Raw genomic sequence first — 26,107 nt, forward strand, 5'->3', positions numbered from 1 at the left:
GATTGTGAGTTCAAAAAATTTAAGAGGAATCTCTAATCTCTAATATTCAACGTTCTCAGCAAGCATTATCTTCTTGTGTCTCTTAACTGCTTTCTAGTTTTAGGAAGAAAGAGTGCTTCATAAGTTAACTTTAGCGAAGAACTTAAGCTTTTTTAACATTTATTTCATATTCGGGACCGTCTTTGACTAATCTAAGATTAAAGAACCGAAAGTTGCAGCATCTTTCATAGAATTAATTACCAATAGGAACAGTGAATTTTATAAAGGCAGTGTACAAACGAACTTCATATGTTTTTTGTGTAACAGTAATAGGCTATCTTTATTTTTATTTGTAAATTACACTTCAAATTTGAATAGACATCTAAAATAGTAAAATACCCAACACCCTTTTTAGAGCACAGGGCAATACTAATTAAAGCTTAATATAATTGTTTTCAATCATCCACTTGATGCTCCAGAAGTTAGAGTCACATATGTAGGCCCAATAAGCCCATCCAAATTTGGCACGAGAGTATACATCCACTTGGACTTGCGTAAATTTTTGGTGATCTTTCTTTGATGCACTCTGTACTTTCCAATCACTACTCCATTCCCCTGGCAGATTCCACCAACACCATGTTATGATATGCTATACTTTTCTTAGAATAGAAGATTTAAAAGAAGGTTATCCAAAGTCCTATAACAGAATCCAAGAATATGATAATGCATTCATTTATAATGCTACTTTCTTGTGTATGTAAAAGTAGAAAACTTAATTACCAACAAAAATGAGGGGTCCATTAGATGTGGTGAGAGAGCTAAGATCTGAGGCCCTTTGGTTTTTGATAAAATCAATGTTCTGCTGCACATTCATGTTGGAGAACCTATCCGAAAAGAGATTGTAGTAGTGCACATCAATGACCACTCTACTGAAAGCTCCAGCAAAGGACAAAAGCACTTTTGAATCTCTATCAAGAGGGTTAGACATGATCACATAGGCACTAGAAGTGTGTTTCCTCACAGCATCATAACCTGCTTGATAATAGCTTTTAAGGCTTTCCAAATTTACGCCTTGAGGCTCATTCATTAGTTCTATTGCAACTAGACCCGATCTGTTAGAATACCTGAAAACCAATTTTTGAGGCCACATACACATAATTTAACCGGATAAGAAGCACCCCAAAAGACAAATTAAATGACACAAATAAACATTCAAGACAAATAGTATAATAAAAGGCTTAAGATGGTGACATATTTTTAGAAAATTAAAGGGACATGTAACTATAAATTGAACCTTTCAGCTAGGAAGTCTATGGTTGCCACAGTGTCAGATATGTATGAATCACCCCATTCTAGATATCCATCTCTTGAGGCACTGTGAGGTCTTCCATTTTGTGAGCCTGGAGCAGCATGCAGGTCCACAATTACCTTAATTCCATACTTTCTACAATGACATTAAAGAGTGACATTTATAGTGACAAGTAATACACAAAGTGGCTTTTTTTTTCCAAATTTCATGGTAACGAAATAGACAGGGTAGCAGCCCTTAATTGGTCTTACTCTGCCCATGTGAAGGCATTGTCCAGCACTTCCAAGGATCCCCCAACAAATGGCTTTGGTGGTGTTGGGTCTTGGGTTGTCCACCACCCCACGGGAATTCTCACAGCATTTAAGCCATTTTCTGACATGAACTTGAAATCATCTTCAATGATATACGTGTTCCAGTGATCCTGCAGGTGCATGCCCCACATATCTTAATCATAAGTCAATTAAAATCTGACATAAATTTCTGCTCATTGTTCTCTTTAAAGCAGAGATATTTACCCTCATGATTTTGGTAGCTTTATCTGGGCTATAACCATTTGTAATTTGGTATTCGCCTCTTATAATGCTGCCACTCAAAACATTCATTTTGAAGATTGAAGGATCACTATCATCCCAACTGGATCCTTCATAATTTGCAAGCACCACAGTCTCAGATATGGCCTGATAAAACAATATTAAGAGTATAGAAACATTACTAGCTACACGTTCCATAGTGGTCATAAGAGTAGACTGAGAAGGTTTAAAATCATCATCATCATCATCATGTGATCCATTAGTAACAGAAATAACGCCAAAATACCTGTAAAAACTGGCCATTTGGTGCTCTAATGCGAACCCTGTTAGGGTCATCAGCATTCCTCAGAATCTCAAATGTTTCCAAGTCGCTAGGTGAATCTGAATCAGCCACTAAATTGCTTCCTCCATCTCGATTTGTCAATCTTATAAATTGCTTATTAGAAACTCTAAAATTGAAGGTGGATTCATTGATCCTCCACAACTGCGTTGTTGATGGTCACAAAAAATGCCACTAATTAAATATATAAAATTATAAATGTGTAACAGATACATTAAATAAATAAAACTCTTGAAAAGTATATATATCTGTTAAGGAACCAACCCTGAAAGTTTCCCAACCAGAAGCTTTGGTGCGGTTGGCAACAACAACACTTCCTCCTCCATGTTCTGCACAGAGATACTTTTGTAACTTGGTAGACATGAATTGCACTTGAGTTCCATCCTGAAATGAGCAAATTTATGTTATAGTTAGGGGAACCAGGAATTAAGTTCAACTATAAATTAACAAATAATTTAATCCTGGGAATAGAAAGCATTGCCAAAAGATTAAAATAGAATACAAAATTATTGATGAACAATAAGTGATAGAGACGATCAACATACCAAAAGATCTTTGTTAGTTATTCCATCAAAGAGAGAAGGTTTCATCCACCCTTCAATAACGAGCCAATTTCCAAGATTCACAGCTTTGAGTGGCAAAGGGAAATTTTCAGTCTGAGCTAGAGCATAGTGACATGAGAGGTAGAAAGCGAGCACAAGGTTTGCGTAGAATAATTTGTTGCTCATCATACTACACTTTTTGGTGTGTGGAGTGAATGCTACGGAAGAGGTTAGTGTCTATAACATATATAGAGTTCACAGCCTACAAATATATATCTTCGCCTAGATTTTACTTATACACGAAGTAGTAATCTACTTAATGTTGTGTTTGGTAATAGTGTCACTGTCACGTTGATCAACCTGCTTTATTATACGTACATGGGAGTATATTGAAAATTGCCCGTCACCATATATCATTTTCTGTCTCCATCGGTAGAGAGGAACCTAAAGGTTTGGATTTAGCCACACTAAAAATTAGCCTAAAAGTATATTGAAAAAGGTTCAAGCATATGCCTTTAAAGATGGCATATGAGAAGTAGTGGTATGTGTCCCGGAAGTTTTTACATGAAATGACTCACCAGTGGCATGTGCAAGTAGGTTGACATATCATCTCATGTCATTTGTGGAATATTTAGATCATCTTTGTTTCTGGTTATTTTATATTTCTTTAATTAAAAATGACACTTTAACAAAAAAATGTTTTTTGATGCTAATATTTTTCTTCTTAATTATTATTTTTGTTTTGTTCAAGTATCATTTTTCATTAAAAATGAAATACAGACTATTAAATTCGTTTGTTCGTACAACACTTTCGTAGAAATGGAGAATTATATAGTCCATCCACTACCCATTTGGAAATTTTAAGTATCTAATTTAATTCTAATTATACTAGATTATCCTAACTTAATATCTTTATTTGATAATTTTTAGTATCTAACAACACATTTCTTTATTTATACTTCACTTTTCCTTCTTTTGTAAACTAAATAATGTGTCTCTTGTAACGGCGGAACCATGAACGATGCTGTGAGTGATAACGGAAGACAAAAGAACAGGCACACAAAATGTTTGTTCGCCAAAGAGTTCAATGACCATTGCAGAGAGAAGCGTCATGACAATGACTAAAATGAGTGTGCTTGGTTTACAACTTGCAATCCCTATATAATAGAATAGAGGCATTAATTAATTCTAGAAAGAAAATTTTATTTTCAAAGACAAAGGACTAGCTCTCACCCCCTGACACTCTATCTTTGCCACATTTCAAGTGATGCGTCATGTAAGTGTTGTTATCAAAAATTAAAAAAGAAACATACACTGGTCATAAAATCATTCTATTATTATCTACCAATAAGTGGTTAGTTAACATGATACCTTACTGATTCTCTTTAAATAACTTGAATTAGAATCTTATATCTATAGACATATATTAAAAAAATCAATATCTAATGATATCTTTTTTAAAGATACCTGTAATCCTTGATATAAAAAGAATATATTATTTATTTTATTGTCTTGATTAATCATTTGAAAGCTTAATTTTTCTCTTTAAGCCCCACTTTTGAATATATTTTTTGGCAGTTTCCCCTTTAATTATCCACTACTTTTTTTCCCACTCCTTTGCTCTCGGTCAAGTTAGCTGACAATTAATGAGGAAAAGAGCTAGAGCAAGAGGACCACTGTATTCTTTCTTTCTCAAGTTGATAATTTTCTTTCATAATTATTATATTATTTCAAATATTCATTATTTAATTAGAGTTTTGAAAAGAAAAGAAAAAGAAACAGAAGACATTTGTTTTTTGCTGTTTGGTTTCTTAGATTATTGTTCTATATTCAGAAGTAAGAGACCATAACCCGCTAAGATATGTTCATGTATTTTAAGTGAAAACTCCTCTCACCCTCGGTAGTTAATGGAATAGAGGTTAATTTGTAGCTATTAAATAGTATATGATTTTAAGATCAAGTTCGAAATTCTTAAGAGTAGTTATGCGATCTTTGTTTTTCCGTTAGTTAACGTGAATGCACACCCATGTAACGTGAATTGCTTTCGAATCAATCAAACAAGAAATTGTTAGGCGCGGATAACTACTGCTTACCCAAGTGTGGTATCGTTTTCAATCTTTCTCACCGCCAATATACGTCATACAGTGTTGTTAAAAGGAATCAACAAGATGCTAATGTAGAATTTGAACAAATGAAAGTTGCTAATCACTTTTTGTGGGTGACAAGAAGACACTAAAACTAAATAAAAGAGATGCCATAACGGTCCTCACAAGAAATTTTACTACACCCATTAGGTGGTGGAGGATTCAAAGCATGCACACGATTGAAGAGTCAGAAATGTAATTAAAAATATTGAGTGGTTATTGATTTTCAAATTATTCCTAGTAAGTGAAAAATGGATCATTCTTGTATGACTGATCCCATAAAAAAATAATTATTCCGGCCTCAAGTTCACGGGTATAATTGAGATATAACTCTCCGCTTAAGTGTTTGATCAACCATCACGATTTTATTCTCATTAAAAACGTCTTGATGGATCGATAGAGATTATTTTATAAATTATTTGTAACTTTGATCTCAAATAATGTGAGACTTTGTGTCTATCCAAACAAAATCTAATCTAATAAATGCAAGGATTTGGTATAGAAGAGTGGGATATAAAATGAATCCAAAGGTTCAAAGTTGATTTTCTAAATGTCGTTTTCAATAGATTTTTTTATTTATTTTCCATATGTAATACATCAAACAAAACATAGTTATGGCTTATATTTTTTTACTTTCGTATGAATTATATCAAAATTAATTGTTATAAAATTTATTATTTAAATTTACATATACATTAGAAATATTAGTGTTATATATAACAACATTATTTAATAACATAATTGGTGTATTAGCTTAGTTGGTTAGAATGTCGTGCTAATAACACAAAAGTCACATATTTGACTCCTATTTGGGAAATTAATTTGTAAAACATATTTTTTTAAAAAAAAATGTTTACGGATTAATCCGTAAGCCTCATACGAATTATTCTAATTCAAAAGCCTTTTTTGGAAGGGCAAAACGGGAAATCGTGCAATTGCTGGTGCATGTAGCAATGCCCACTGATTTTCTTAACATGTTAAGTTGTTGTTAGGGCATGGAGCCCAGCTTATTCAAACCCTCTGTACCCTCAAAAAAAAAAGAACGTAGTCACACATTTTCAGTGAATGGGCCAACCTGAAAAAAGATCCAAGAAAAAGAAAAAGAAAAGGCCGACCAGACCAGAACAAGATTCAATTCAACTGAGAAGTGAAAACAAGTCGCCGTGGAAAATCATAAACTAACACAAGCATACACAGTGAATACATAACACTTGTTTATGAAACAAAGATATACATTTTGTTAGGCTAATGAATCAATTAAATAATATTATCTTAATAGTTATGTATATTAAATTTTAGATAATTTAAACAATTGTAAATATGTACTCTGATAACAAAAAATGAATTTAATTAAAATAAGTCAACAGTATAATATTTTTATAATATCACTTAAATTATAAATTGTCATATGATAAGATTTTTATTTTTTTTAACAATTACTTTTGAAGTTATATTGAAGATGATTTTTATTTAATCATTGCTGTAAAAATATTTATGGTACAGTGCATCAAAATTAAATTCAAAGAATTACTTATATTTTGAATAGTATTAATACAATAAAATATCAATTAATTTTAAAAATATGCAAAATTTTGCACATTTGAAAAGTGTTTGGAAAAAATTATTGATTATAAAAAAACATGTCGATTTATTGTTTAAAATACTCAAAACACAGCCTAGGCTATTTATATTTATGTTGTCTGACTTTTTAATAAAAGAGTTAGGTATATTTTTATTCCTTATAAATATAATAAAATTTATTTTAATTCAACAAAACAAATCATTTTTTCTGTTTTTCTTGTGAAAATTTGTCATATATTAACTATGTTAAACAAAACATTTCAATTAATTTTTAGTTTTTTTATTAGTTAAAAAAATTTGTTTGACTATTGGATAAACATATTTTTTTAGTAAATTTTAACATTTTTTGAAATGCTAATTGAGTTATGTTTGGAAAAAATGAGCTAAAAATCTAGATAAGAAAAATAGGAAAACTAGATGGTAGCTAGAAGCGGACAAAATATTTTATTAAATGATTTAAAATTAGATATTATAGTAATTGAAAAGTATAAAATGATTGAAAAATAATAAAATCATGATTTATTTTAAAATAATAATTAAAAAATTGGATAAATAAGTTGAAGATTTTTTTAACTACTTGAAATAACATTTAAAAAAAAAACTTGTTTTTTGAATAATTAAACAAATTTTTCAATTGATAAAAAAATTAAAAATTAATTAAAATATCTTCTCAAATATAATTTTATAATTTAATAAACTGATTTTTTAACATGTAATTACCGGTTAACTTTTCTATTAATTTTAACCTTCGAAAACTACTTCTGCGAATCCACAGATACTAAGGTGGGGAGGGTGTATTATAAAAGTTTTCAAAAATAAAAAAAAAATATTTTTGAAAGATTAAAAAAAATATATTACCTTTTTATAAGAACTTAAAAGTATACTACGTATTTAATTTATAAAAAAATGTATTATTATTAAAGACAAACACAACATTAATTAGCATTGAGTTGGTATATGTATAATGAGAAGTAGTATATGAGACAAAGCAGTAGAAGAGGGTTGCTTCCGAGTTCTGACGATGACAGCTGTTGCGCTGTAGCTGAAGAGAAGAAGCTGTGTATACATACATTATTATGGATCCAGGACACAGGAGCTTCCAACATCCAACATGCAATACAATACAAATTTTCAGTCTCTGCTTCATGTTTCCCTTTTCATCATCATCTATTCATTAATGCACCCTGCAACCCCCGTGAGGATAACTGGGACCACATACTGTGCCATGCCACCCACCTAATACAAAAATACGTTATTCATATCATTTTCTTTTTCTTTTATAATGCTTTTCATCTTTTTTATTACACGTTTATCTTTCTTACTATTTTTTTTTACCTTTCTCTTTATTTTCGAAATTATTGTTGTACATACTAATTTAAATTCTAGTTCTTCAAAATGAAATAATATTTATAGATATTTTTCATCTAATATAGTTTTTATATCAAATTAAATTAACTTTTTAAGCTATTATCACTACTAATATTCAGTTGCAAAAATATTGTTTAGCCACTGGTTTAGCGACCAGAGTCAAATATGGTCATTATTTGTTAATAGCCACTGGTTTAACAACACTAGTCGCCTTGCTTTTGGGCACTAACTAATTCGTTTGCCTTGTTATGACTATGGGTATTTTTGTTTGGATGAAATTATTATTATTTGTTGTCGTTTCTATTTGTCTCCTGTTTTTTTCTCTTCCCTGTCCCCTACTCCGGTTAGCAAGAAATGATTGATTGGAGCAAGACTTTGTGGTGAACGGTGAACCAATAGATGTGGTAACTGGAGCTGGGTAGATAAAAACAAGAGAGAAAGTGATAAAAGTAAAATTTCGTCAACGATGTGAAGTAGAATTGGAAAAAAGTTCTCCGTACTAAGCAATCCCTGGCAAAGGTCACTGTTGTCTCAAATCACGAACAGAGTGAGAGTAAAGTCAAAATTAAATTCATTTATGGTATGGTGATTGTGATTCTGATTGAGACCATGACCTTGTCCTTCAGCCTCTTCTCTTTTTGCTTTCACCCACTACACCTTCTCCCATTGTGTCTTCCTTTCTATTTAACGGTCCTTTTTAAAGGGAATCTTTCTCTGCGTACATCCTGATTTCACGCTTTTTTTTTAAGGTCTATGGACTGTAGACTGCCTCATGCATTGAAATATGTAAAATAATTGAAAAATTCATTCTTGTTTAATTATTATTAAGAAAAAGGCTTAATTGGTTTTTTTTAGTTTCTTATTATTAAGGTCTATGGTATGGTGCTCACTAAATTCTTTCATCTTGATTTTACTCAATATATTGACGACGTGACAAATTGACATGATATAACAGTAAGAAAATGCATTGTTTTGACTAAAAATGTATGAATGAAAATATATAGGGATACAAATACAGAGAAAGAAAATGAAAGATATAATAAGTGATAAAGTATAAAAGAAAAAATCCACTTGATACTTATGGTACCAAGTTTGTAAATGAGTCTGTCTCTTATCCATGCAGTGCATTAACTACACACTGTGAGTCTCTCTCCTTAATTTTCTGGTTCTTTCTCAATCAGTTTCATTCTCCTGCGAGCATAAAGAGGTGCATTATGGGGGCATTCCTGGGCTAGTAGTGGTGGTGATAAGAAGAGGTAGGAAGAAGTTTTGGATTTGGATTTTGGAGGATGGACGTTGTTCGTTCACAAAGAGGCAGTAGTAGAAACACGAGCCCAGACCGCGCCAAAATATGCAGGATGAATCAAAAAGTGAAGCCCTTTAGAAAAGTTCAAGTCGTTTACTATCTCTCCCGAAACGGCCTTTTGGAGCACCCCCATTTCATGGAGCTCACCCTTTTGTCCAATCAACCTCTCCGCTTGAAAGGTAACTACTTTTGTCTTATATAGCTGTATGTATGATTATTAATTAATTATCTTCCACTATTATAACTTGTTTCGGACATTTTATTAAAGATGTCTTCGATCGACTCATGGCTCTTCGTGGGAGTGGCATGCCTTTGCAATATTCATGGTCTAGTAAAAGGTAAATTTACCTTAAATCCTCTCTTTGTTCTGCACTCACATCACATTTGATCTTGTTGAATTGGAATAAAAATGTGACTTGAATTTCAGGAACTATAAGAGCGGTTATGTGTGGTACGACTTGGGTCTGAAGGATATAATACATCCAGCAGAAGGAGGCGAATATGTTCTCAAAGGTTCTGAACTCGTCGAAGGATGCTCTGGTAATTATTAGACTCTTATTTTTCTTCTGGTCTTGAAGACACTAAAAGTACAGATGAAATGAATTAATTGGAAATTAATGTCTATCAATGCAGAGAGATTTAATGTGAGCAACAAGCAGCAGGGAATTCATCAGCAGGCAGAGGCAGAGGCAGAGGCAGAGGCAAATTACAATTACAATTACGATTCAAGGAGTAAGGCTTTGGGTGTGTGCAACAAGCAGCAGCAGCAGCAGAAAGAGCGTGAAGAGTTGGAGGAATACGAGGAGCAAGAGAAAGAGTACGAGGAGGGAGAGAAAACAAGCTACACGAGCTCCACCACCACCCCACACTCTCGTTGCTCAAGAGGGGTATCAACGGAAGAACTGGTTTATGATGAAGAAGAAAACAAGAACGCAACAAAGGTAAATGCTGAAGGCACAAATAAGAATAAGAAGAACAAGGGTGAGAAAGTGAAGAGAAGGGATGGTGAAGGGTCGGTGTCAAGTCGTTACTCAGCACTGTTGCAGCTGATAGCGTGTGGGGGTGGGAGCACGGGCGAAGCAGCAGGGGAGTACTTGAAGGGGCCGCGTCTCAGCGATGTGGGGACCAAAGAGAATAATAAGGCTTTGTTTTGGGAGGAGATGGAGAATCCCATCTTGTTGGGGAATTTGCAGACAGAGGAGAAGGAATACTTTAGTGGCAGCTTCCTCGACTCAATCAAACCCAACCATGGAGGAGGAGGTGAAGTCCAAGGTAATGGAACAAGACAAGAAGAAGGGAGGAATGAAAGACAAATGTATCCCTCTCATGAAATCCACTAGTAGTAGGAAATGATGTCGTCATGGGATACTTGCCTGCATCATTTTAATTCGGTTTCATTAGTGCTGCAGAATATCATTAACCTGACTTATTAAGATAATGTTGCTCAAAGTAGTAATCATAAAACAAAGAGAACTTCTTACCAATAGTAAAAGGCAAAATTGTACTTTTCTATTACTAACTCCTCTCCCTTATGTTTTAATATTTTATTTTGAATAGAGTCACGTGAAATCTTCTTGGGTAGGGCCACTAGTCTAGTAAGTGGGATGCAGTACAGGCTTAGGTTTTGTTTTGTTTCTTGTGGCCTATGGTTCAGGAACCTCCTAGTCTATTCAAACTAAATCGTTCTCACCAGCCCAACAATAAAAACGTTCTGTTGATTATTATGTATGATTTAAATTTATTTATTTTACTTTCATAAATATATATATATATATATATGTGTGACAATTTTATTTTTAGTGTTTCTAATTTTGATTTTAATTTTCTTTTAAATTTATTCACAATTTTAACGTTATTCACATGTTACGTTCTGATTAAATAATGAACAAAAAAAATGTTAGAATTATCTCTTGAACGGATTTTTTTATGTCCAACCAAAATGTGATACATCAGAGTCAATGTTTAAATTTGGATCACATCCACGGGATTTAACCTAACTAAGGGACTAAATTCGTGAATAAATTTAAAGGGAGACTAAAATAAAAAATAGAGACAATTTAGGAATAAAAATATAATTTTACCTATATATATTATTAAATTATATGTATATAACGTTTTAAAATATTCATGTGACCTTCTTAAAAAAAAATCATGTGACCATTGACTTTTAATCTTACTATACATGTATATTTATATAACATAGATAATTCATATGTTCTCAGATTATGCTACCAATACATGAGCAATATAATGCAAACCTAAATCATGTTGGGTTTAAAGGTAATGAGCATGGCATTTGAGTCCAGCCTTGTATTAATTGCCCCAACGATGCAAGATCCAGTATTCGACTGACCAAAACTTTTATGACATATGCACTGAAGCATGTCCAAACACTTAAAAAAAATGGTTTTGAATATTTTGATCATGTAGACTATCCGTATATTGAGCAAAATCCTTTTAAAATGCAAAGTCATATATTGCTCCACTCGACCATGACCAGCCTCGAAGTTACTTTCAGTCTTTTATATTATATTATTCCTTCATTCACATAATCTTTATAAAATGAAATAATGTTTAAAATGACATTCTTCATCACTAATTTTCACATAACCCTAAAATTTAAGCACTCTGAATAAATATATACATTTTCTACCATTCCTCCAAAAAAAATATTTTTACCACTTTTTACCTTGTTATTCAATGCCTAATATGAAATAAAACTGCAAGATTATTATTTTGTAAAATTAATTTTGTCAATATCACAAAAAAAAGTTGTCAACCTCACTATAAATTTGTTCTTATCGTAATAATAATTGGCCATCAAACGTCTATAAAATTCCAATATTTTTAGATTTATTTGTTTGTTTATTATTTTGAAATTAAAAATATAAATAAACTATTATTTGAAGTTGAAAAAAAATATAAATATGAATATTCAAAAATAGGATATCATATAAGATTCATTTGAAATTATTAAATAGTTATATCGTTAAAATAAAAAAAAAATATTAAAAGTTATAAATCTAATGTAATATAATGGAATCTACAGAGTGAATTAAAAACCGAAACGATAATTGCCTATTTGCACCTTTATGATGCTCTAAGATTGCCTTTTCACTACCTTCTAATGATCAAGATTCAAGACTAATCAATTCTGCACAACACGTTTTCCTTTTTTCTACTTTTTCAAAGAGTTAAGCTATATTAACACCAACTTTTACAAATGATTTTTCATAATATATCTTTTATGTTTCTTTTCCATTGTATCACCCATTATTTCACACTTTTCCTCCTTTTCATTCCTTTGTTAATTACTATTATAAAAATAAGAGTTAATGTTAGTTTTGATTAGTAAGTTTAAAACATTTAATTCTGATTTTTTATGTTACGAAAAGTTTTATTTTGATATTTTTTTATTTTTCATTAAGAACGTTAGTATTCAATTAGTATTTAAATTTTAAAATAATTAATTTAAAATAATAAAAAATAAAAACCGTCATTATCTTTATTTTATTTAAAACAAACAACTAAAAAAATCTTTATCTCCTCCCACTAAGTTTTCCAATTCTAAATTTCATTCTAATCAATTTCAATTTCTGCAAAGCATGTTAATCCAACTTAACAACACAAAAGAGTGTTGGGGTTTTTATAGAAAAATTATTTTTGAAAAAAAGATGAGATATACTATTATGCAAAGAGTTTTGATCTTTAGCAATCTTGACCCCTCTTTATTATTGTTGAGACTTACATAATCTATGCATGTGTACTAATTGACCCTATCTATAAAATCTCAAGTACAGGTACGTCACACCGCCACGAACATCTCTTTCATAAATGATCAGGTTTTTTTTTTTTTTTTTTCCGTTAAAACATGATGAAAAAGATTAAGTGCTATTGCAAGGGTTCTATCCACGCTCTCCTGTTGGGCCGCACTTCACATTCTCAAGCAAAATGGCATGCATTGAGATTAAAGCGCAGAAAAAAATACACTTAAAAATAAGCAAATAAAAAAGAATGAACTGAGATGATTCAAATTTATTTTCAGATGGCGATATCTTATACAAAGATAATATGGATCTCAATTGGAGAAGGCACAGAAACTCTGGGAAGACATCCCGGCACAGATGTGTTCTGCGATAGTACGCACTTGTAACCAAACCATTTCATGTTATATATAAAAAAAAGAATCCAACTTCAGTGGTAACTAATTAGGCAACTTAATTCTGTTTGTTTCTAAGGATCCTCAAATGGATCACCCGGGAAGAAGCCAAGTGAACATAGAAGACAACACCGGAAGCATAGTTCATCTCGTAATCCTTAACACCTCTGGTAAGTTGTTTTTCTGACGAACTAATTGAATAAATTACTTTTGCTTGTTTAGTTATATGATGTTTTGTTACTAATATAAAAGTTAAGTGCAACAGCCACCACTGAGGATGATTAATGTGTAAATTTGCTATACTTGTGTCTAGTAACAATATTGTTGCTAGGCAAGCACTGAACAGTTTATTTCACTATATTATAATTATATGGTAGATTTGGTGAGCATTGAGACCTCAGGAATTGCTTCTCTTGAGGAACTGCATAAGAGTTTGGTCTCAAGTGGGAAGCAGGTAAGGGGTGCCTAATTTGCCTTGAACTTTTACACTATAATTTGCGGATTTCATGTCTGCACTGTGTCTATTTACCTATTCCTAGTGTTAATTTCGCTCGGGTAGCAATTGCCAATCCTCGTTGACAAGTGATTTATAAGCAAAAGGCGACCAACTTTGTCACAAGAATTGGAGGAAGGGTCTTCTTCACTATTGGAGAAGCTTTTGACTGCAAGCTGGATTTCTAAATTGCTACTGATTAAACCGAGTGTTGTACCTACGTCTTTGTTGATAGAACTTGTGTGTGGGAATAACATCTTAGCTTTTTTCATGGCTGGTTTGAATTGGAATGTTGTAAAATTTTACTCATGTATGATGCTTCTTTTGTGTGCTTGGATTTCCTTCCCCGGAGTACTTTATGTACAATATAGTGGGACAGAAGAATAAGTCTTCCCATTCCTCTTTTAGCCACACGCAAAGTGGAATTTGGTCTATGTACTATATTGGTGTACATGTGTGTGTCTATGATGTAATAAAAGAACTATATGGTTTATGTGAAATTTATGTTGGAAATGACATCATAGTTTTTCTCTTTTGTAAACACAAAATAGGCATTAAACGAAAACGTAACGTACTAACATTAAATTTATGTTGGTCCTGATATTTTATTTTTAAAATATCTTATATTTTTAAAAGAAACTTTTTTTAAAAAAAGTTTCTATTTTTTTTAAATGGAAGATATTGGAAAACTTCTAAAATCAAATATCCACTTATTCTTAGTCTCTCACATTTAATCAGGACACATTTCCTTTATCAAATATTTTTTTATGATTAAATTGACCTATAAATTTTTATAATGTTATCAAGTTTTCAGTTATGGTGTTTTGAATATTTTTTTACAGCTTTTATATTTTTTTAAAAAAATAATTAAATATTCAAAACTAACACTTATTATTAAAGATTGTTGGCAGAGTACGTAACTTTTATTTTCTTTCGTTTTTTGTCTTCTTTTTCACAAAATTCATATTCCTGAAAATATTTATTCTTAAACATATATCATTTAACTATGAAAATTGTAGCTCTGTACTGAATCTGCCGTAACACACAATTTCATTATTTTTATCTACTCGATTGTCTCCCTCTGCTGTAACAAATAGGCCGGTGGCTTAGACTAACATCAATTGATAATGCTGTAACCTGAAACAAAGCAAGGCATTGACCAGTAGCTACAAGCAAAACCCTGGAGACTTGAAGCAAAAACACAGGGACAGTCCTGTTCCGTTGTTGGTAATGGCGACATAAAGGTATTATGACAAAGGAAATGGCGACATACGGTGTTTCCCTAGTAAGAATGATGAAAAGCTTGCAAAATAGACCTCCTCCAGAAATTGTTTGAAAAGAGACCGTTTAGAGAATAAGTTTGTAAAAATAACCCTACCTGGTCATTTTGCCAAAAAAAAACTTTTATCAACAATATATTTGTGATTCAGTGGAAAGCAAGATCTAAGGTTGTATATATCCTAAACTCATTGTTGTGATAATATTGATGTTAATATTCATTTTGATTTCACTTACTATTAGCATCTTTCATTGAAGAAGTATGCTTATACACGAATGAATTTGGAGCATATACAAATCAAATGATCGAACTATACACAAATGAATTTGGGATGTCACTCGGTTTCTTGAAACATGTGCAGGAGCGTCGTGAAAAACATTCTGGCATCTTGTGCATGCACTTCTTCCTTTCAATTTGCCAACGATCAACAAAACCAAAACGTGAGGCCTTTGATCTTCTCTTCCTAATCGCCAAGGCCTTTTTTCTGAATGTGGCATATTCATGTTGTCACTTCTTCACCTTAGTAATGAATGAGAATGCTTGAGTAGATGTTGAAGTGGTGGTTGCCCTTGTGCTTTACACAACAATCCCTTCACTCTTTCGGTCACCTACATTTAAAGAATTTCCATTATCATTAAACCATATGTATTTGAGGTTATATATATTTCCAAAAATAATGTATACTGAACATGCACTTGAAAATCAAATATTGTGTCAATATATAAAATAAAACCTTTCCCAAACTTCCCCTAGCATAGGGAACTGTCCTCTGATATCCATATGAAGTTGGGGGAGATTTTCTGCTAGTCTCTTCCTTGCAGGGAGATTTCCCATCGCTTCTGCTTCGCGTCATAACGCTGGAAGATCCATACCATTTGCTATGCAATGTGTTTGGTAGACTAGATTCCTAACAATATCCATAAGCCATAACAAACGTGTGAGAATCATGCTGCTAGGTGGAATATTTGTTTTCAAAGCTAACCAAGTAGAATTGAACATGGAGATTAATTTCACACCAGAAACAACACCGTTGCACAGTGCTTAAGCACCTCCAAGTTCATGCGAACATCATCCAGACTCCTGCTTCAAAATATTCATAATGTCATATATATATATATATATATATATATATATATATATATATCCACATCACTCAAATTTTACAAAAGGCACTATATACTATCATATATAAATTGGTTAGTGTATTAAAATTAAACTCTTATGCATATATAATACTCAAATTAATACAATATTACGATGCATTTAGCACTAGAGTTAGAAATGTGTACCTGTGTTTTTGTTGGCCCAGGCCAAAATAAGAAGCCAGTGTTGCCATCTGCCCATAAATAATAAGAGCAATTAAGAACTTGAAATAATTATGAGGATTTTGTTTTTTTTGTGTGAAGAATGAATCACTTGCTGCTGCTATTTCTTACATACCTTCATGTTACCAGCTCTTCTTCCAAACTTCTCAGTTAGAACCCCCAAAGAATCAATGATTCCAACGGGAACCGGTGCTGACCTATTGATATCATTAAAGGCCTCTTTGATTCGAACACAGTCAAATCTCTGGATGTTATGCCCCGCCCACACCCTTCCATTCAAGATACTGAATATTCTGTCTGCAACATCTTCAAAAGATGGTGCATTTTCAACGGCTTTACGAGTTATTCCATCACTTCTGCTGGATTTCACTGAGACCACAGATAGGTCTTTGGGTCTTATCAGCGTGGTGTAGCTCTCAATCTCGGTGAGTTTGTGGGGTGTAACTACAATAGCACCAAACTCCAGAACCCAGAAACGCTCTCCACCCCTTTTGGGTACTGTAGTTTCCAAATCAAAGAAAACGATCTCGGGTGCTTGTTGTTCATTGCATGAATTAGAGACGTCCATGATCACAACTCACAAGGCTTTTGTTTTTTTTGCCTCTCTCCAACTTGGTTTCCTATGTTTACTGATTAATATATATATATATATATATAGATGAAGTTTAGATGGGAAAGTGGCACTTTTGGGACAAAAAAGTGCATGCAGAGGAAAACGAAATTCTTGTGTCTGAAGGTTGATTGTCTCCAAGTTGAAGTCACTATGCAAGATTGCATGAAGGGGAATTGGAGCTCCTTAGCTTCTGGAGAATGTTAAAGTTTGGTGTAGATGGGAATATTGAAGAGAGTTAAGATTGCCTTTCCTTCTTACGTTCCTTCCCTCCCACGCTCTTATTTTTTGTATGTGTTGTTGCATTGCCTTTCCAACAGGAAACTTCTAATGGTTACGTCCCTACCTATTGGAAAACTTGCGGTTGTGGGGTAGGTCAAGCAGTCTCCTATCTTGGAATTGATTCTATGCCAAATCAAGCACATGATCTGCCGCAAATTGCATCAATTAATCAACTCATCCACGTCTTTTGTTCCCAACGAGTTAATTAACATAATTTGGGCCTACGCTTACACGCCTAACTCATCTTCCTCGATACCTGGAAAAAAAAAGTTGAAGGCCAAAACATCTTATAGGACTTACAACTTATGAGCATATTGGGCTTCCATTTCATCCACTATTCTTAATGGGCTTTTATGGAAGTTTTGCTTAGCAGGCCCGACTTGAGGGGTGTACTTCATTGTTTCGTTGGATCAGTTTCGATTCTGTATGAAATGAGGCACAAGCACCACTTTCCACAATTTACATCCCCTGACAAACCAAAAAAAAAAAAAACGCAATGTACTACTAGTCCGCGTAGGGTCCGTATGCAGTTGTAAAAAGTAGCAAAGATGGAGTCCCCACAAATTCAATCTCTCCTAAAACGAAACATGAAATTTACCATTAGCTAGAGTTATCAATGCTACTTTGATTGTAGCTAATTCAAATTTCCATAGTTTTATTAGTGCTAGGTAATAAACTGTTGCCTGAGAAAATTGTCCCTCAATGGATTCTACTTTAAAAATTACCACGCCCTTTTCAGATTGTAGCCATTGAACGCCTGTTTATTTGCTTCCCCTTTCGAGACAACATATGTAACATTAAAGGAGGACAATTTTGTTATTATAATTTTAAACCATTAATAAGACAGTTGCATCACTTCATTTGTGGAAAAGTAGCCAAAGCTTATTATTTTCAGAATAAACAGATTACACATTGCCAAAATAGAAATAAAATACACGCATAACAACAAAAAAAACATCGATATTAAACAAGTGCAGCAGAGCTCAGCGGGACAAGTGCTTTCTTAATTCTTTCTACAGCTGCCTGTAGGGTTGTAAGCGATTCTGCATAAGAGATGCGGATGCAAGTGTCATCTCCAAATGCACTCCCTGGCACCAGGGCTACCTGTAAGCCAAAATGGCAAAAGACAATGTTATGACTTATGACTGATGAGACATTAAAAGTTCAACAATACGATGTTTCTTTCCTCTCTCTTTCAACTTTGTATACATATTGATGGTCTAAGCTTAACTGTAAAAGACCATGGATGACACTTTCCAGATAACTTTCACTCAGTTGTTGGGTCATACTTTAAAAATGAGAACATACTTTTTGGCCTTTTGCTAATAAATCTCGACTATTTTATAGCCAATACCGTAAAATACAAGACCATTTGAAATTTCCTGCTCATGAAATCACTAAAATCTTTAAAGCCATTTCATGCATATACCTGGCCCACCTCCAGTAGATATTGACAGAGGGACTCAGAATCCACAATTTTACCAAATCCTTCAGCTTCTCTTCCATAATAGAAGCTGAGATCAAGGAATAGATAAAATGCTCCCTGCGGATGAACAGAGAGAAATTATGTTTGAGTAGAAAAACAGACAGCAAAAGGAAGAGACAAAACAAAAGGAGGAGAATTATTTAAGGGAAAAAGAAAAAGAAAAAAAAAGAATTTGCACCTGGGGTTCAGATATCTTGATGCCATCTATTTCTCTAAAACTTTGTACTAAGAAATCCCTTCGCTCCCTAAATGCTTTCACCATGGTAGAAACTGCCTCCCCACCAGCATGGCCTAGTCCTAATGCAGCAACTGCAGCTTTCTGAGCTATACTACTGGCCCCTGAAGTAAACTAAATTCAATAAGATGCATCAGCCAGTATATACTGCATATAATATTAACCAGCAACAATAATCCAACTAATTCCAAATGAAGGCTAGAAAATTTCTTTAAGTTTCCTCTCAAATACTGAATCTGTTAAACTTAAGAATCTGTAAGATGTCATGGAGGCTGTAGGAAAAGGAAATCAAGACATGTATGATGTATAGGGTAAGGCTTACGAAAGAAAGTGACCAATAAAAAATGTAGCATACCTGACTTTGGATCTTTCCACATGCTGCAACAAAATGTTTTGGACCAGCAATATATCCAAGCCGCCAACCAGTCATTGCAAAGGCCTATAGGAAAACAGCTCAAAAGTGTCATAATCAAATTTGGAGGCCTCCATGTCATGTCTAAAATTAGAACTCACTATTGAAATAAAGAATAGGCAATTCAGTATAAAATAAGAATGAGGGATCAACAATACATCCCGCAACTCTTAACAGAAATAGAACATTACAGACTAACCTTAGAAAATCCATTCACAGTAAGAGTTCTGTCCCACATTCCTGGTAAAGATGCAAAGCTCGTGTGAGTTGCTGGTGCATAAATTATGTGTTCGTAAATTTCATCAGAGAGAACCTGCATAAAACAACTATTAAGATCTTGAAAGGAAATATCATATAGGCTCAACACATTGAAGTACTTGTGATCTTGTTATGGATGTATGACTATACCAGAAGCCTGGGGTGCTTTGCAACAATTCGGGCTATCTCTTCAAGTAATTCTTTGGGGTAGACAGATCCCGTTGGGTTAGATGGAGAACAAAGAATAAGCAGTCTTGATCTTTCAGTAATTTTGGATTCGAGGAGTTTGGGATCCAAAAGGAAATTATCAGATATTAAGGTTGGAAGAATCACAGGTGTTGCATCAGCCAACCTTGCCATTTCTGGGTAACTAACCCAGAATGGAGCTGGAATAATAACCTGAAATACTCACGCCATAAATGAAAGCCACTGCAGTGAGCAACAGGAAGAGAAAAAAAAAATATGGAGTATGTGATAAGCATTAAGTTGTCCAAAAACAACTCAGACATAATTTAATAAATGGAAATATGTGCATAGTACCAAGTGGCTATTTTATTTGTGACTTTTACCACAGCAAACATATTACTGGACCCTGAATAAATGATAAATTGATAAAAAAAAAGTAGTTGAGATATTGTGGGAAATGATATTGACATATTGTGTACCGTTAGGGAAATATTGTCTATTTATGTAAATAGGGAAATTCTGCTCTCTTTCTATTACTTTTATATACGTAGGTTGATTCTAATCCTTGATTTTAGTCCCTGAATTTATGAGATTGATGAGTTTCTCAGACTTGTATATAAACATGGTACAATTATAAAAGAATAAAAAAAACTATTTAATTTCAACAAAAGTAATTATAACACACTACCAGGGACATAAAACAAACATAGAGCAAAAGCTTTAGAAGCTGAAAAGCCAGTTGAAGAATCTTTTGAACAAACAAGTGCAAGTGACTAATTTCAAACTTGAGATAGATTGAAGAATGATAATACAAGTCTGGCACGGTTGTCAACCAGACAAATCATCAGAGATTTTCTGCAAGCAAATGATAAACAAATTTGAATAATTCAAACAAGTTTGGTCAAATTAAATAATCCATTGAGCCCTAGCCAAATAAATGACAATGAAGCATATAAGTAGTTAGTTTCTCTATTGCTTATGTATGGAGTTAGAGCATAAACTATTTTTTTACTTACCTCATCTCCAGGGGAGGAAACTGCAAGCACTGCCTGAGCAATACTCTGTTTGGCTCCGTTACTAACCACAACCTGGTCAGGAGTATAAGTAATCCCATTCTCTTCTGCAATTCAAAACCCTCATCTCTTACAATCATCCAAACGAAAAGCACATTATTACATAATGAAATTCAAACCAACCTTTTAGCTTGTGACAAATCGCTTGGCGCAGTTCCATGGTCCCGGCATTGGGCGTGTACCTCGTGTAACCTTCACGAATTGCATTAATCCCAGCCTGCAATTACACTATTAAAAAAAGAAGACGTAGTTATTATGAATGAAAGGGGGAATGTAGAAAGACAACCTCGGCTATGGGAGCGGGCGTGTCGAAATCGGGCTCGCCGGCGGCGAGGCGGATGACGGGAACGCCGGCTTGGACGAGAGCGGTGGCGTGGTCGCTGATGGCGACGGTTTTGGAAGGCTTGACGGCATTGACACGAGGACTGAGCGAAAGGTCAAAGTCGAAGTCAGAGTGCGAAGAAGCCTTAACCGCAATTGCGTTGGGTTGTTTTGCCGCACGTGTTCTGCGAAGGGTGAGAGAGAGAAATTGGTGTGTGAAGTGAAATTGGAGGGAAGAAGAGAGGAGAGAACTCACATAGGGAGGAAAGAGAGGGATCTGGAAACGTGGCGAGAGAAGGCCAGGGATTGGTTCCGGAGAGGGATTCGGCATGTGGCGCCGTTATATAGTGTGTTCGCCATATGAAAACTGAACAGAGAGATTTTGGGAGAGAAGGGGTTACTGAAGAATCAAGAAGGAGAAGCTTCAACAGCTGTAGGTAGAGGGAGTTTGGTGGGATGGGCCCCCCGCTTTCACATTCAAATCAACCTTCTTCTTTTCATCTAACCCATGAATGAAGAAAACAAATTAGTGTCATTTCCATCTTCCACCAACAAATTGTAAAACATACACCAAGTGGATCATATATATTTTTATTTTTATTTCAAATATGATAAATTAACTCTGTTGAAAAAGTTCATGCAAATTTTTTTGCTAGAATTTAATTCTTATACTTATAGTATATGTACTCTTAATATCAAAATGTCGATGTTATTGATCACTTGGATATCATATGAAGTATATATTCAAGTTGAATAGTGAATTTAGTTTTTAAAAGTAATTTCTCACACTCACATTGTAACACTTATATAAAATTAAAGAGATATTAAATTTAATTATTTTGGATAGTAAAAACATGAGTAACTTTTTTCTTTTAATTCAATCTTTCGTATTTATTTTAAACATTTAAAGCGTCAAAAATATCTTATATAAATAATCATGATCATATAATAACGTCATTAGATTCAATTTAGATGGAATGTTTTTAAAAATTATATAATCAAATTAAACCATTTAATAAATAAAGGACAAAATCAAATTTCAAAAATAAATTAAAGGAAAAAAACAATAATTTAGCCAAAAAAAAAACTATCAAGACAAAAATTGAAATAACAAAGTAGTGGTGACTAAGTGTGAGTTAATCTTGAGATACAAATTCATTTTGGTCTGATTATAGCTAATGGGCCGAGCTCATTGATTTTCAATTCAAGAAAAAAAAAGTTTTACTATATCCACTTTCAATTTTTTATTAAGTACACTCCTCTTTCTTTTTCAAAAAAAAAAAATTACTTAAATAACTTGAATTCGAAAAAAAAATCTCACTTGGTTAATCAAGTATTAAGTGCATTATAATTATTACTATTATTATTTAAAAAAAGGTTATGTAAACTTTTATTTTAAGTCAAATTAGGGACAGAACTTTAGAATATTGAGTGCATTATTACAACCATTCCATTGCATGTGTTGGATTAAAGTTGAAGTTAAGCTTGATATTAAAAAAATGAGTTTACACACATTTATGTTAGAATATTTCTTCACTCAAAAAAGTATTTTGATGAAATGATATTTGTTTGTATAATACTATCAAAAATACTTTTAAATGCATAATTATTGAAAATGGCATGTGTTCTTGTAACTAGATCATGCCTAAGAAGGAGATTTAGTCCAAGACCATAAGTGTTAAGCGTAATCTATCTCATCCAGGTCAAGCATTGGCATTATATAGGGATGCATCATAACTGACCAATATGATATTATTGCAAGTGTTATCATACATGATTCTATCTGTTATCCTGAGATCCTTAGGCACACATCATGATCGATTAAAGTCATTTAATGGTTAAGGATTGAGCAACGTGAATAGTGGAGTGCTCAATTGGCAATATGAGAGGGTCGGTCCGGATTTGAGGGTATTAATTGGCAAGCTCCGATCAAATTGAAGGGTGGAACCGACTAAGGAGGTCCAGGGACAATCCCATAATCTCGAGTGTATAAATACGAAGAGACTAAATATAGAGTAGTGGTTGTTGTTGGTACAACCAAGGAGACCAAAGGGATACACAATCTTCTAATTTCAAGTGTATAAGTATGAAAAAACTAAGTGTAGAAAGGAGTACAACCTGAAATATATACTATAATGTTAATATTATTTTTTTATAGGCTCTCTTTGAATAGCATCCCAATTTATTTTTTATCAGCAAAAACAAATATATTATAAATAAATGCAAGAAGTGGCAGAGGTACCCAAAAACAGGTACAAACGTTCAAGGCAAAGAACAAAAGAGGGGTTTACAAATAGCCATAAATCACCTCATCCAAAGCAAACCTGACCAGATTGCAAAACACACGAGACCAACAATATTCTACTCAGATCCTGAAACGAATACGAAAAGCAAACAAAGGGACACCGAAATACAATATGAGTTAGCAGAAACTCCTTCGAACACCATCCGATGACCATTGAAAATCCAATTCTATGAGGAGTTGGGAAATGATGAGGGGGTAAAATAGGAAGCTGATGACATTTATTGTTTTTCACAAATGTGGATGGCTAAACTAAGGTTTGGAGAAGCAAGCCCAATTAACCTCTAAGCCTAGGTGGCAAGAGTACTTTTAGGGAAACCAAACCTACTCCCAGTTACTACAACACGCAGAAAAAAATTACTTATTTATAGCCGAAACCGCCAAACGTGACGGTTATTTTATTGTAGGAAAGATTCGGCAAAAGAGCGCGCGCGAAAACACGCTGGTTAATTTTCAACCTTTGACTTCAGTTTCATGATCCACCCTCTGAACGGGCTTTTTGGTGCACTGCTTTTTTGTTGCAAACAAGCAAACATTAGCCATTGCAGCACGCATCTCGTAGGATGGTCCTCCGACGCTTAAAGACTTGGCCGCGGTTTCTTTCAACTCTCTTGCTCTTCGCTTCATCTCCTTCCCTTCTTCCCCTTCCATCACCATCCTCACCACCCTCTCTATCTCCTCCCTCCCCACCACACCTTTTTCAGTGCTCTTCGCTCTCACTCTCACACCCACTCCCACATCCTCCTCTACCGTCGTCCCGTTCATCCTCTGCTCCGCGTACAACGGCCACGCGATCACCGGAACCCCGTTTGCTACGCTCTCCAACGTCGAGTTCCACCCGCAGTGCGACACAAACGCCCCCGTAGATGCGTGCCGCAGAATCGCCACCTGCGGGGCCCACGACCTCACCACCAAACCCCTCTCCCGAGTCCTCGAAACAAACCCTTCCGGCAAATACGACGTCGCATCATCATCGCCACCCGCATTAAAAAACGCAGCAAATGCACTAGCGTCGTTCGGCACCCGAACCACCCACACGAACCTCACGCCACTGAGTTCCAAACCCCACGCCAGCTCATTTTGTTGCTCCGAACTCAAAACGCCCCCGCTCCCGAACGTGACAAACAGAACCGAACCGGCGGGTTGGTTATCGAGCCACGCAAGACACTCCGGTTCGTTTTCCGTCAGCGATTCGGTTTCTTTAATCAGCGGTCCAATAGGGTAAAGCGGTGGAGTGTTTATGCTGCGGTAGAAAGAGTGCTCCGACAATGCTTTTAGCGTGACGGGCTCTAGATCTTGCCACGTGTTGAGTAAAATACCGGTTGACATAGTCATGCGACTCACGTGATAGAGGTACCATTTGTACTCGTCGATTTTCCGGTTCCTTACTTGGTCCATCAAGTCTTCGGTTCGGATGGGTTTGCAGCCCGGGACCTGAACCGGGTTCGGAAGGTCCACGAATTCGCCCGCCACGTCACGGTCCAGCTGAGGGAGAAAGAGGGAAAAGGCGAGCAAGTGTGCTGAGGCAGTGAAAAAAGTGAAAATGGGAATGTTTTCGAGAATGGTGTCAAAAACATGGGTTCCGAACATGTCAATAATTAGGGCTTGGGGCTTATCGGGCAGTTGTGAGAGGATTGTGTTGAGGGGACGCAAGGTTTCTCGAAGGTTGACAGAGAGACGGGCTACGATGGTGGTTTGGTCGTTGACCATGGTGGAGAGGTCAACGGGTGGGAGATCGACGACGTGGAGGTTGGGAGGGAGAGTTGGGGAGTGAAGGAGGTTGTTTTGGGCTGCGGAAGATTCGGTGGTGACGTTGAGGAAGGTAACGTGGCACTGGTGGTGTGTGACCAGGAGCTTGGAGAGCTCTAGGAGGGGTGTGACGTGGCCAATGCCTGGACTAGGTAGTACAGCAATGTGGGATTTCATGGGTAGTTGTTGGAATGAGGATGCTTCTGCATTTGCCGTTGCCATCAAAGATATCAATGTATGACTATAGAAGGATTTGATGGAAATGAAGTACGGAGACTACCCCATTATATAACGTGCAAGGTGTAATTGTATCTGAGGAAGAGACACAAACAAGACTACAAGCCACCTACTATTCATTTCACTTTTCATACATTCTCCATGCTTTTCTATTTTAAGTAAACTTTATTAAACTATGAAAGAAACTTAAAATATATCTTGTTTTATTAGTTTTAATAATTTTAATAAACATTTTTCAATCATATAAAATCACCTTATATTTTTATTGAAGGTACTGGAGCGTGTGATTAGAAAAATCATATAAACATTTTTCTTCACATTATAACATATCACCAGTTTTTCAATTAGAAATTTTTAGTATTTTTTTTCTTTTATGGAATCATACTACCTTTTAATTAGTTGAAAAATTCTTTCAACTATCTAAAAGTCTTCTTTCTTGATCTCTATCTATATATATTATTTTAATAATTATCTTTTTTTTTAAAACCTACATCTTTTTAACTTTATCATTATCTTTATATTAAATTTTAATATTTTTAAAAATGAAATTACCAATTGCTAAAAAAATATATTAGAATTTAAATTATTTATAACTATTCTT

General features: G+C 34.3%; 5 protein-coding genes across 5 annotated transcripts; 1 reads left to right on the top strand and 4 right to left on the bottom strand.

Moving 5' to 3' along the window:
* Positions 1-232: 232 nt before the first annotated feature.
* Positions 233-2,951, bottom strand: LOC114413134 (probable glucan 1,3-beta-glucosidase A). Its single transcript, XM_028377350.1, has 8 exons — positions 2,704-2,951; positions 2,423-2,542; positions 2,105-2,302; positions 1,804-1,965; positions 1,540-1,709; positions 1,274-1,423; positions 760-1,103; positions 233-594 (listed from the first exon to the last, which is right to left on the bottom strand). The coding sequence occupies exons 1-8, from the start codon at positions 2,887-2,889 to the stop codon at positions 413-415; spliced, it is 1,512 nt and encodes a 503-aa protein (XP_028233151.1). The 5' UTR covers positions 2,890-2,951; the 3' UTR covers positions 233-412.
* A 5,950-nt stretch (positions 2,952-8,901) lies between these two features.
* Positions 8,902-10,792, top strand: LOC114413135 (protein UPSTREAM OF FLC-like). The gene is made up of 4 exons (XM_028377351.1): positions 8,902-9,278; positions 9,368-9,437; positions 9,527-9,639; positions 9,733-10,792. Exons 1-4 carry the CDS (start codon positions 9,083-9,085, stop codon positions 10,437-10,439), a joined length of 1,086 nt encoding a protein of 361 aa, XP_028233152.1. The 5' UTR covers positions 8,902-9,082; the 3' UTR covers positions 10,440-10,792.
* Positions 10,793-15,169: 4,377 nt separating this feature from the next.
* Positions 15,170-16,965, bottom strand: LOC114413136 (protein NEN4-like). The gene is made up of 5 exons (XM_028377352.1): positions 16,471-16,965; positions 16,320-16,366; positions 16,047-16,110; positions 15,764-15,937; positions 15,170-15,638 (listed from the first exon to the last, which is right to left on the bottom strand). The coding sequence occupies exons 1-5, from the start codon at positions 16,921-16,923 to the stop codon at positions 15,546-15,548; spliced, it is 831 nt and encodes a 276-aa protein (XP_028233153.1). The 5' UTR covers positions 16,924-16,965; the 3' UTR covers positions 15,170-15,545.
* Positions 16,966-18,039: 1,074 nt separating this feature from the next.
* Positions 18,040-21,750, bottom strand: LOC114413137 (bifunctional aspartate aminotransferase and glutamate/aspartate-prephenate aminotransferase-like). Its single transcript, XM_028377353.1, has 10 exons — positions 21,475-21,750; positions 21,184-21,403; positions 21,021-21,114; positions 20,841-20,944; positions 19,789-20,037; positions 19,580-19,693; positions 19,324-19,407; positions 18,912-19,082; positions 18,677-18,790; positions 18,040-18,351 (listed from the first exon to the last, which is right to left on the bottom strand). Exons 1-10 carry the CDS (start codon positions 21,576-21,578, stop codon positions 18,211-18,213), a joined length of 1,395 nt encoding a protein of 464 aa, XP_028233154.1. The 5' UTR covers positions 21,579-21,750; the 3' UTR covers positions 18,040-18,210.
* A 1,732-nt stretch (positions 21,751-23,482) lies between these two features.
* On the bottom strand, positions 23,483-25,564 carry LOC114413139 (anthocyanidin 3-O-glucosyltransferase 5-like). The gene has a single exon (XM_028377354.1). The coding sequence runs from the start codon at positions 25,489-25,491 to the stop codon at positions 23,974-23,976; it is 1,518 nt and encodes a 505-aa protein (XP_028233155.1). The 5' UTR covers positions 25,492-25,564; the 3' UTR covers positions 23,483-23,973.
* Between the last annotated feature and the right edge of the window lie 543 nt (positions 25,565-26,107).

This window comes from Glycine soja, chromosome 5 (assembly GCF_004193775.1).
Source record: "Glycine soja cultivar W05 chromosome 5, ASM419377v2, whole genome shotgun sequence".
In the NCBI taxonomy this organism is placed as follows: domain Eukaryota; kingdom Viridiplantae; phylum Streptophyta; class Magnoliopsida; order Fabales; family Fabaceae; genus Glycine; species Glycine soja.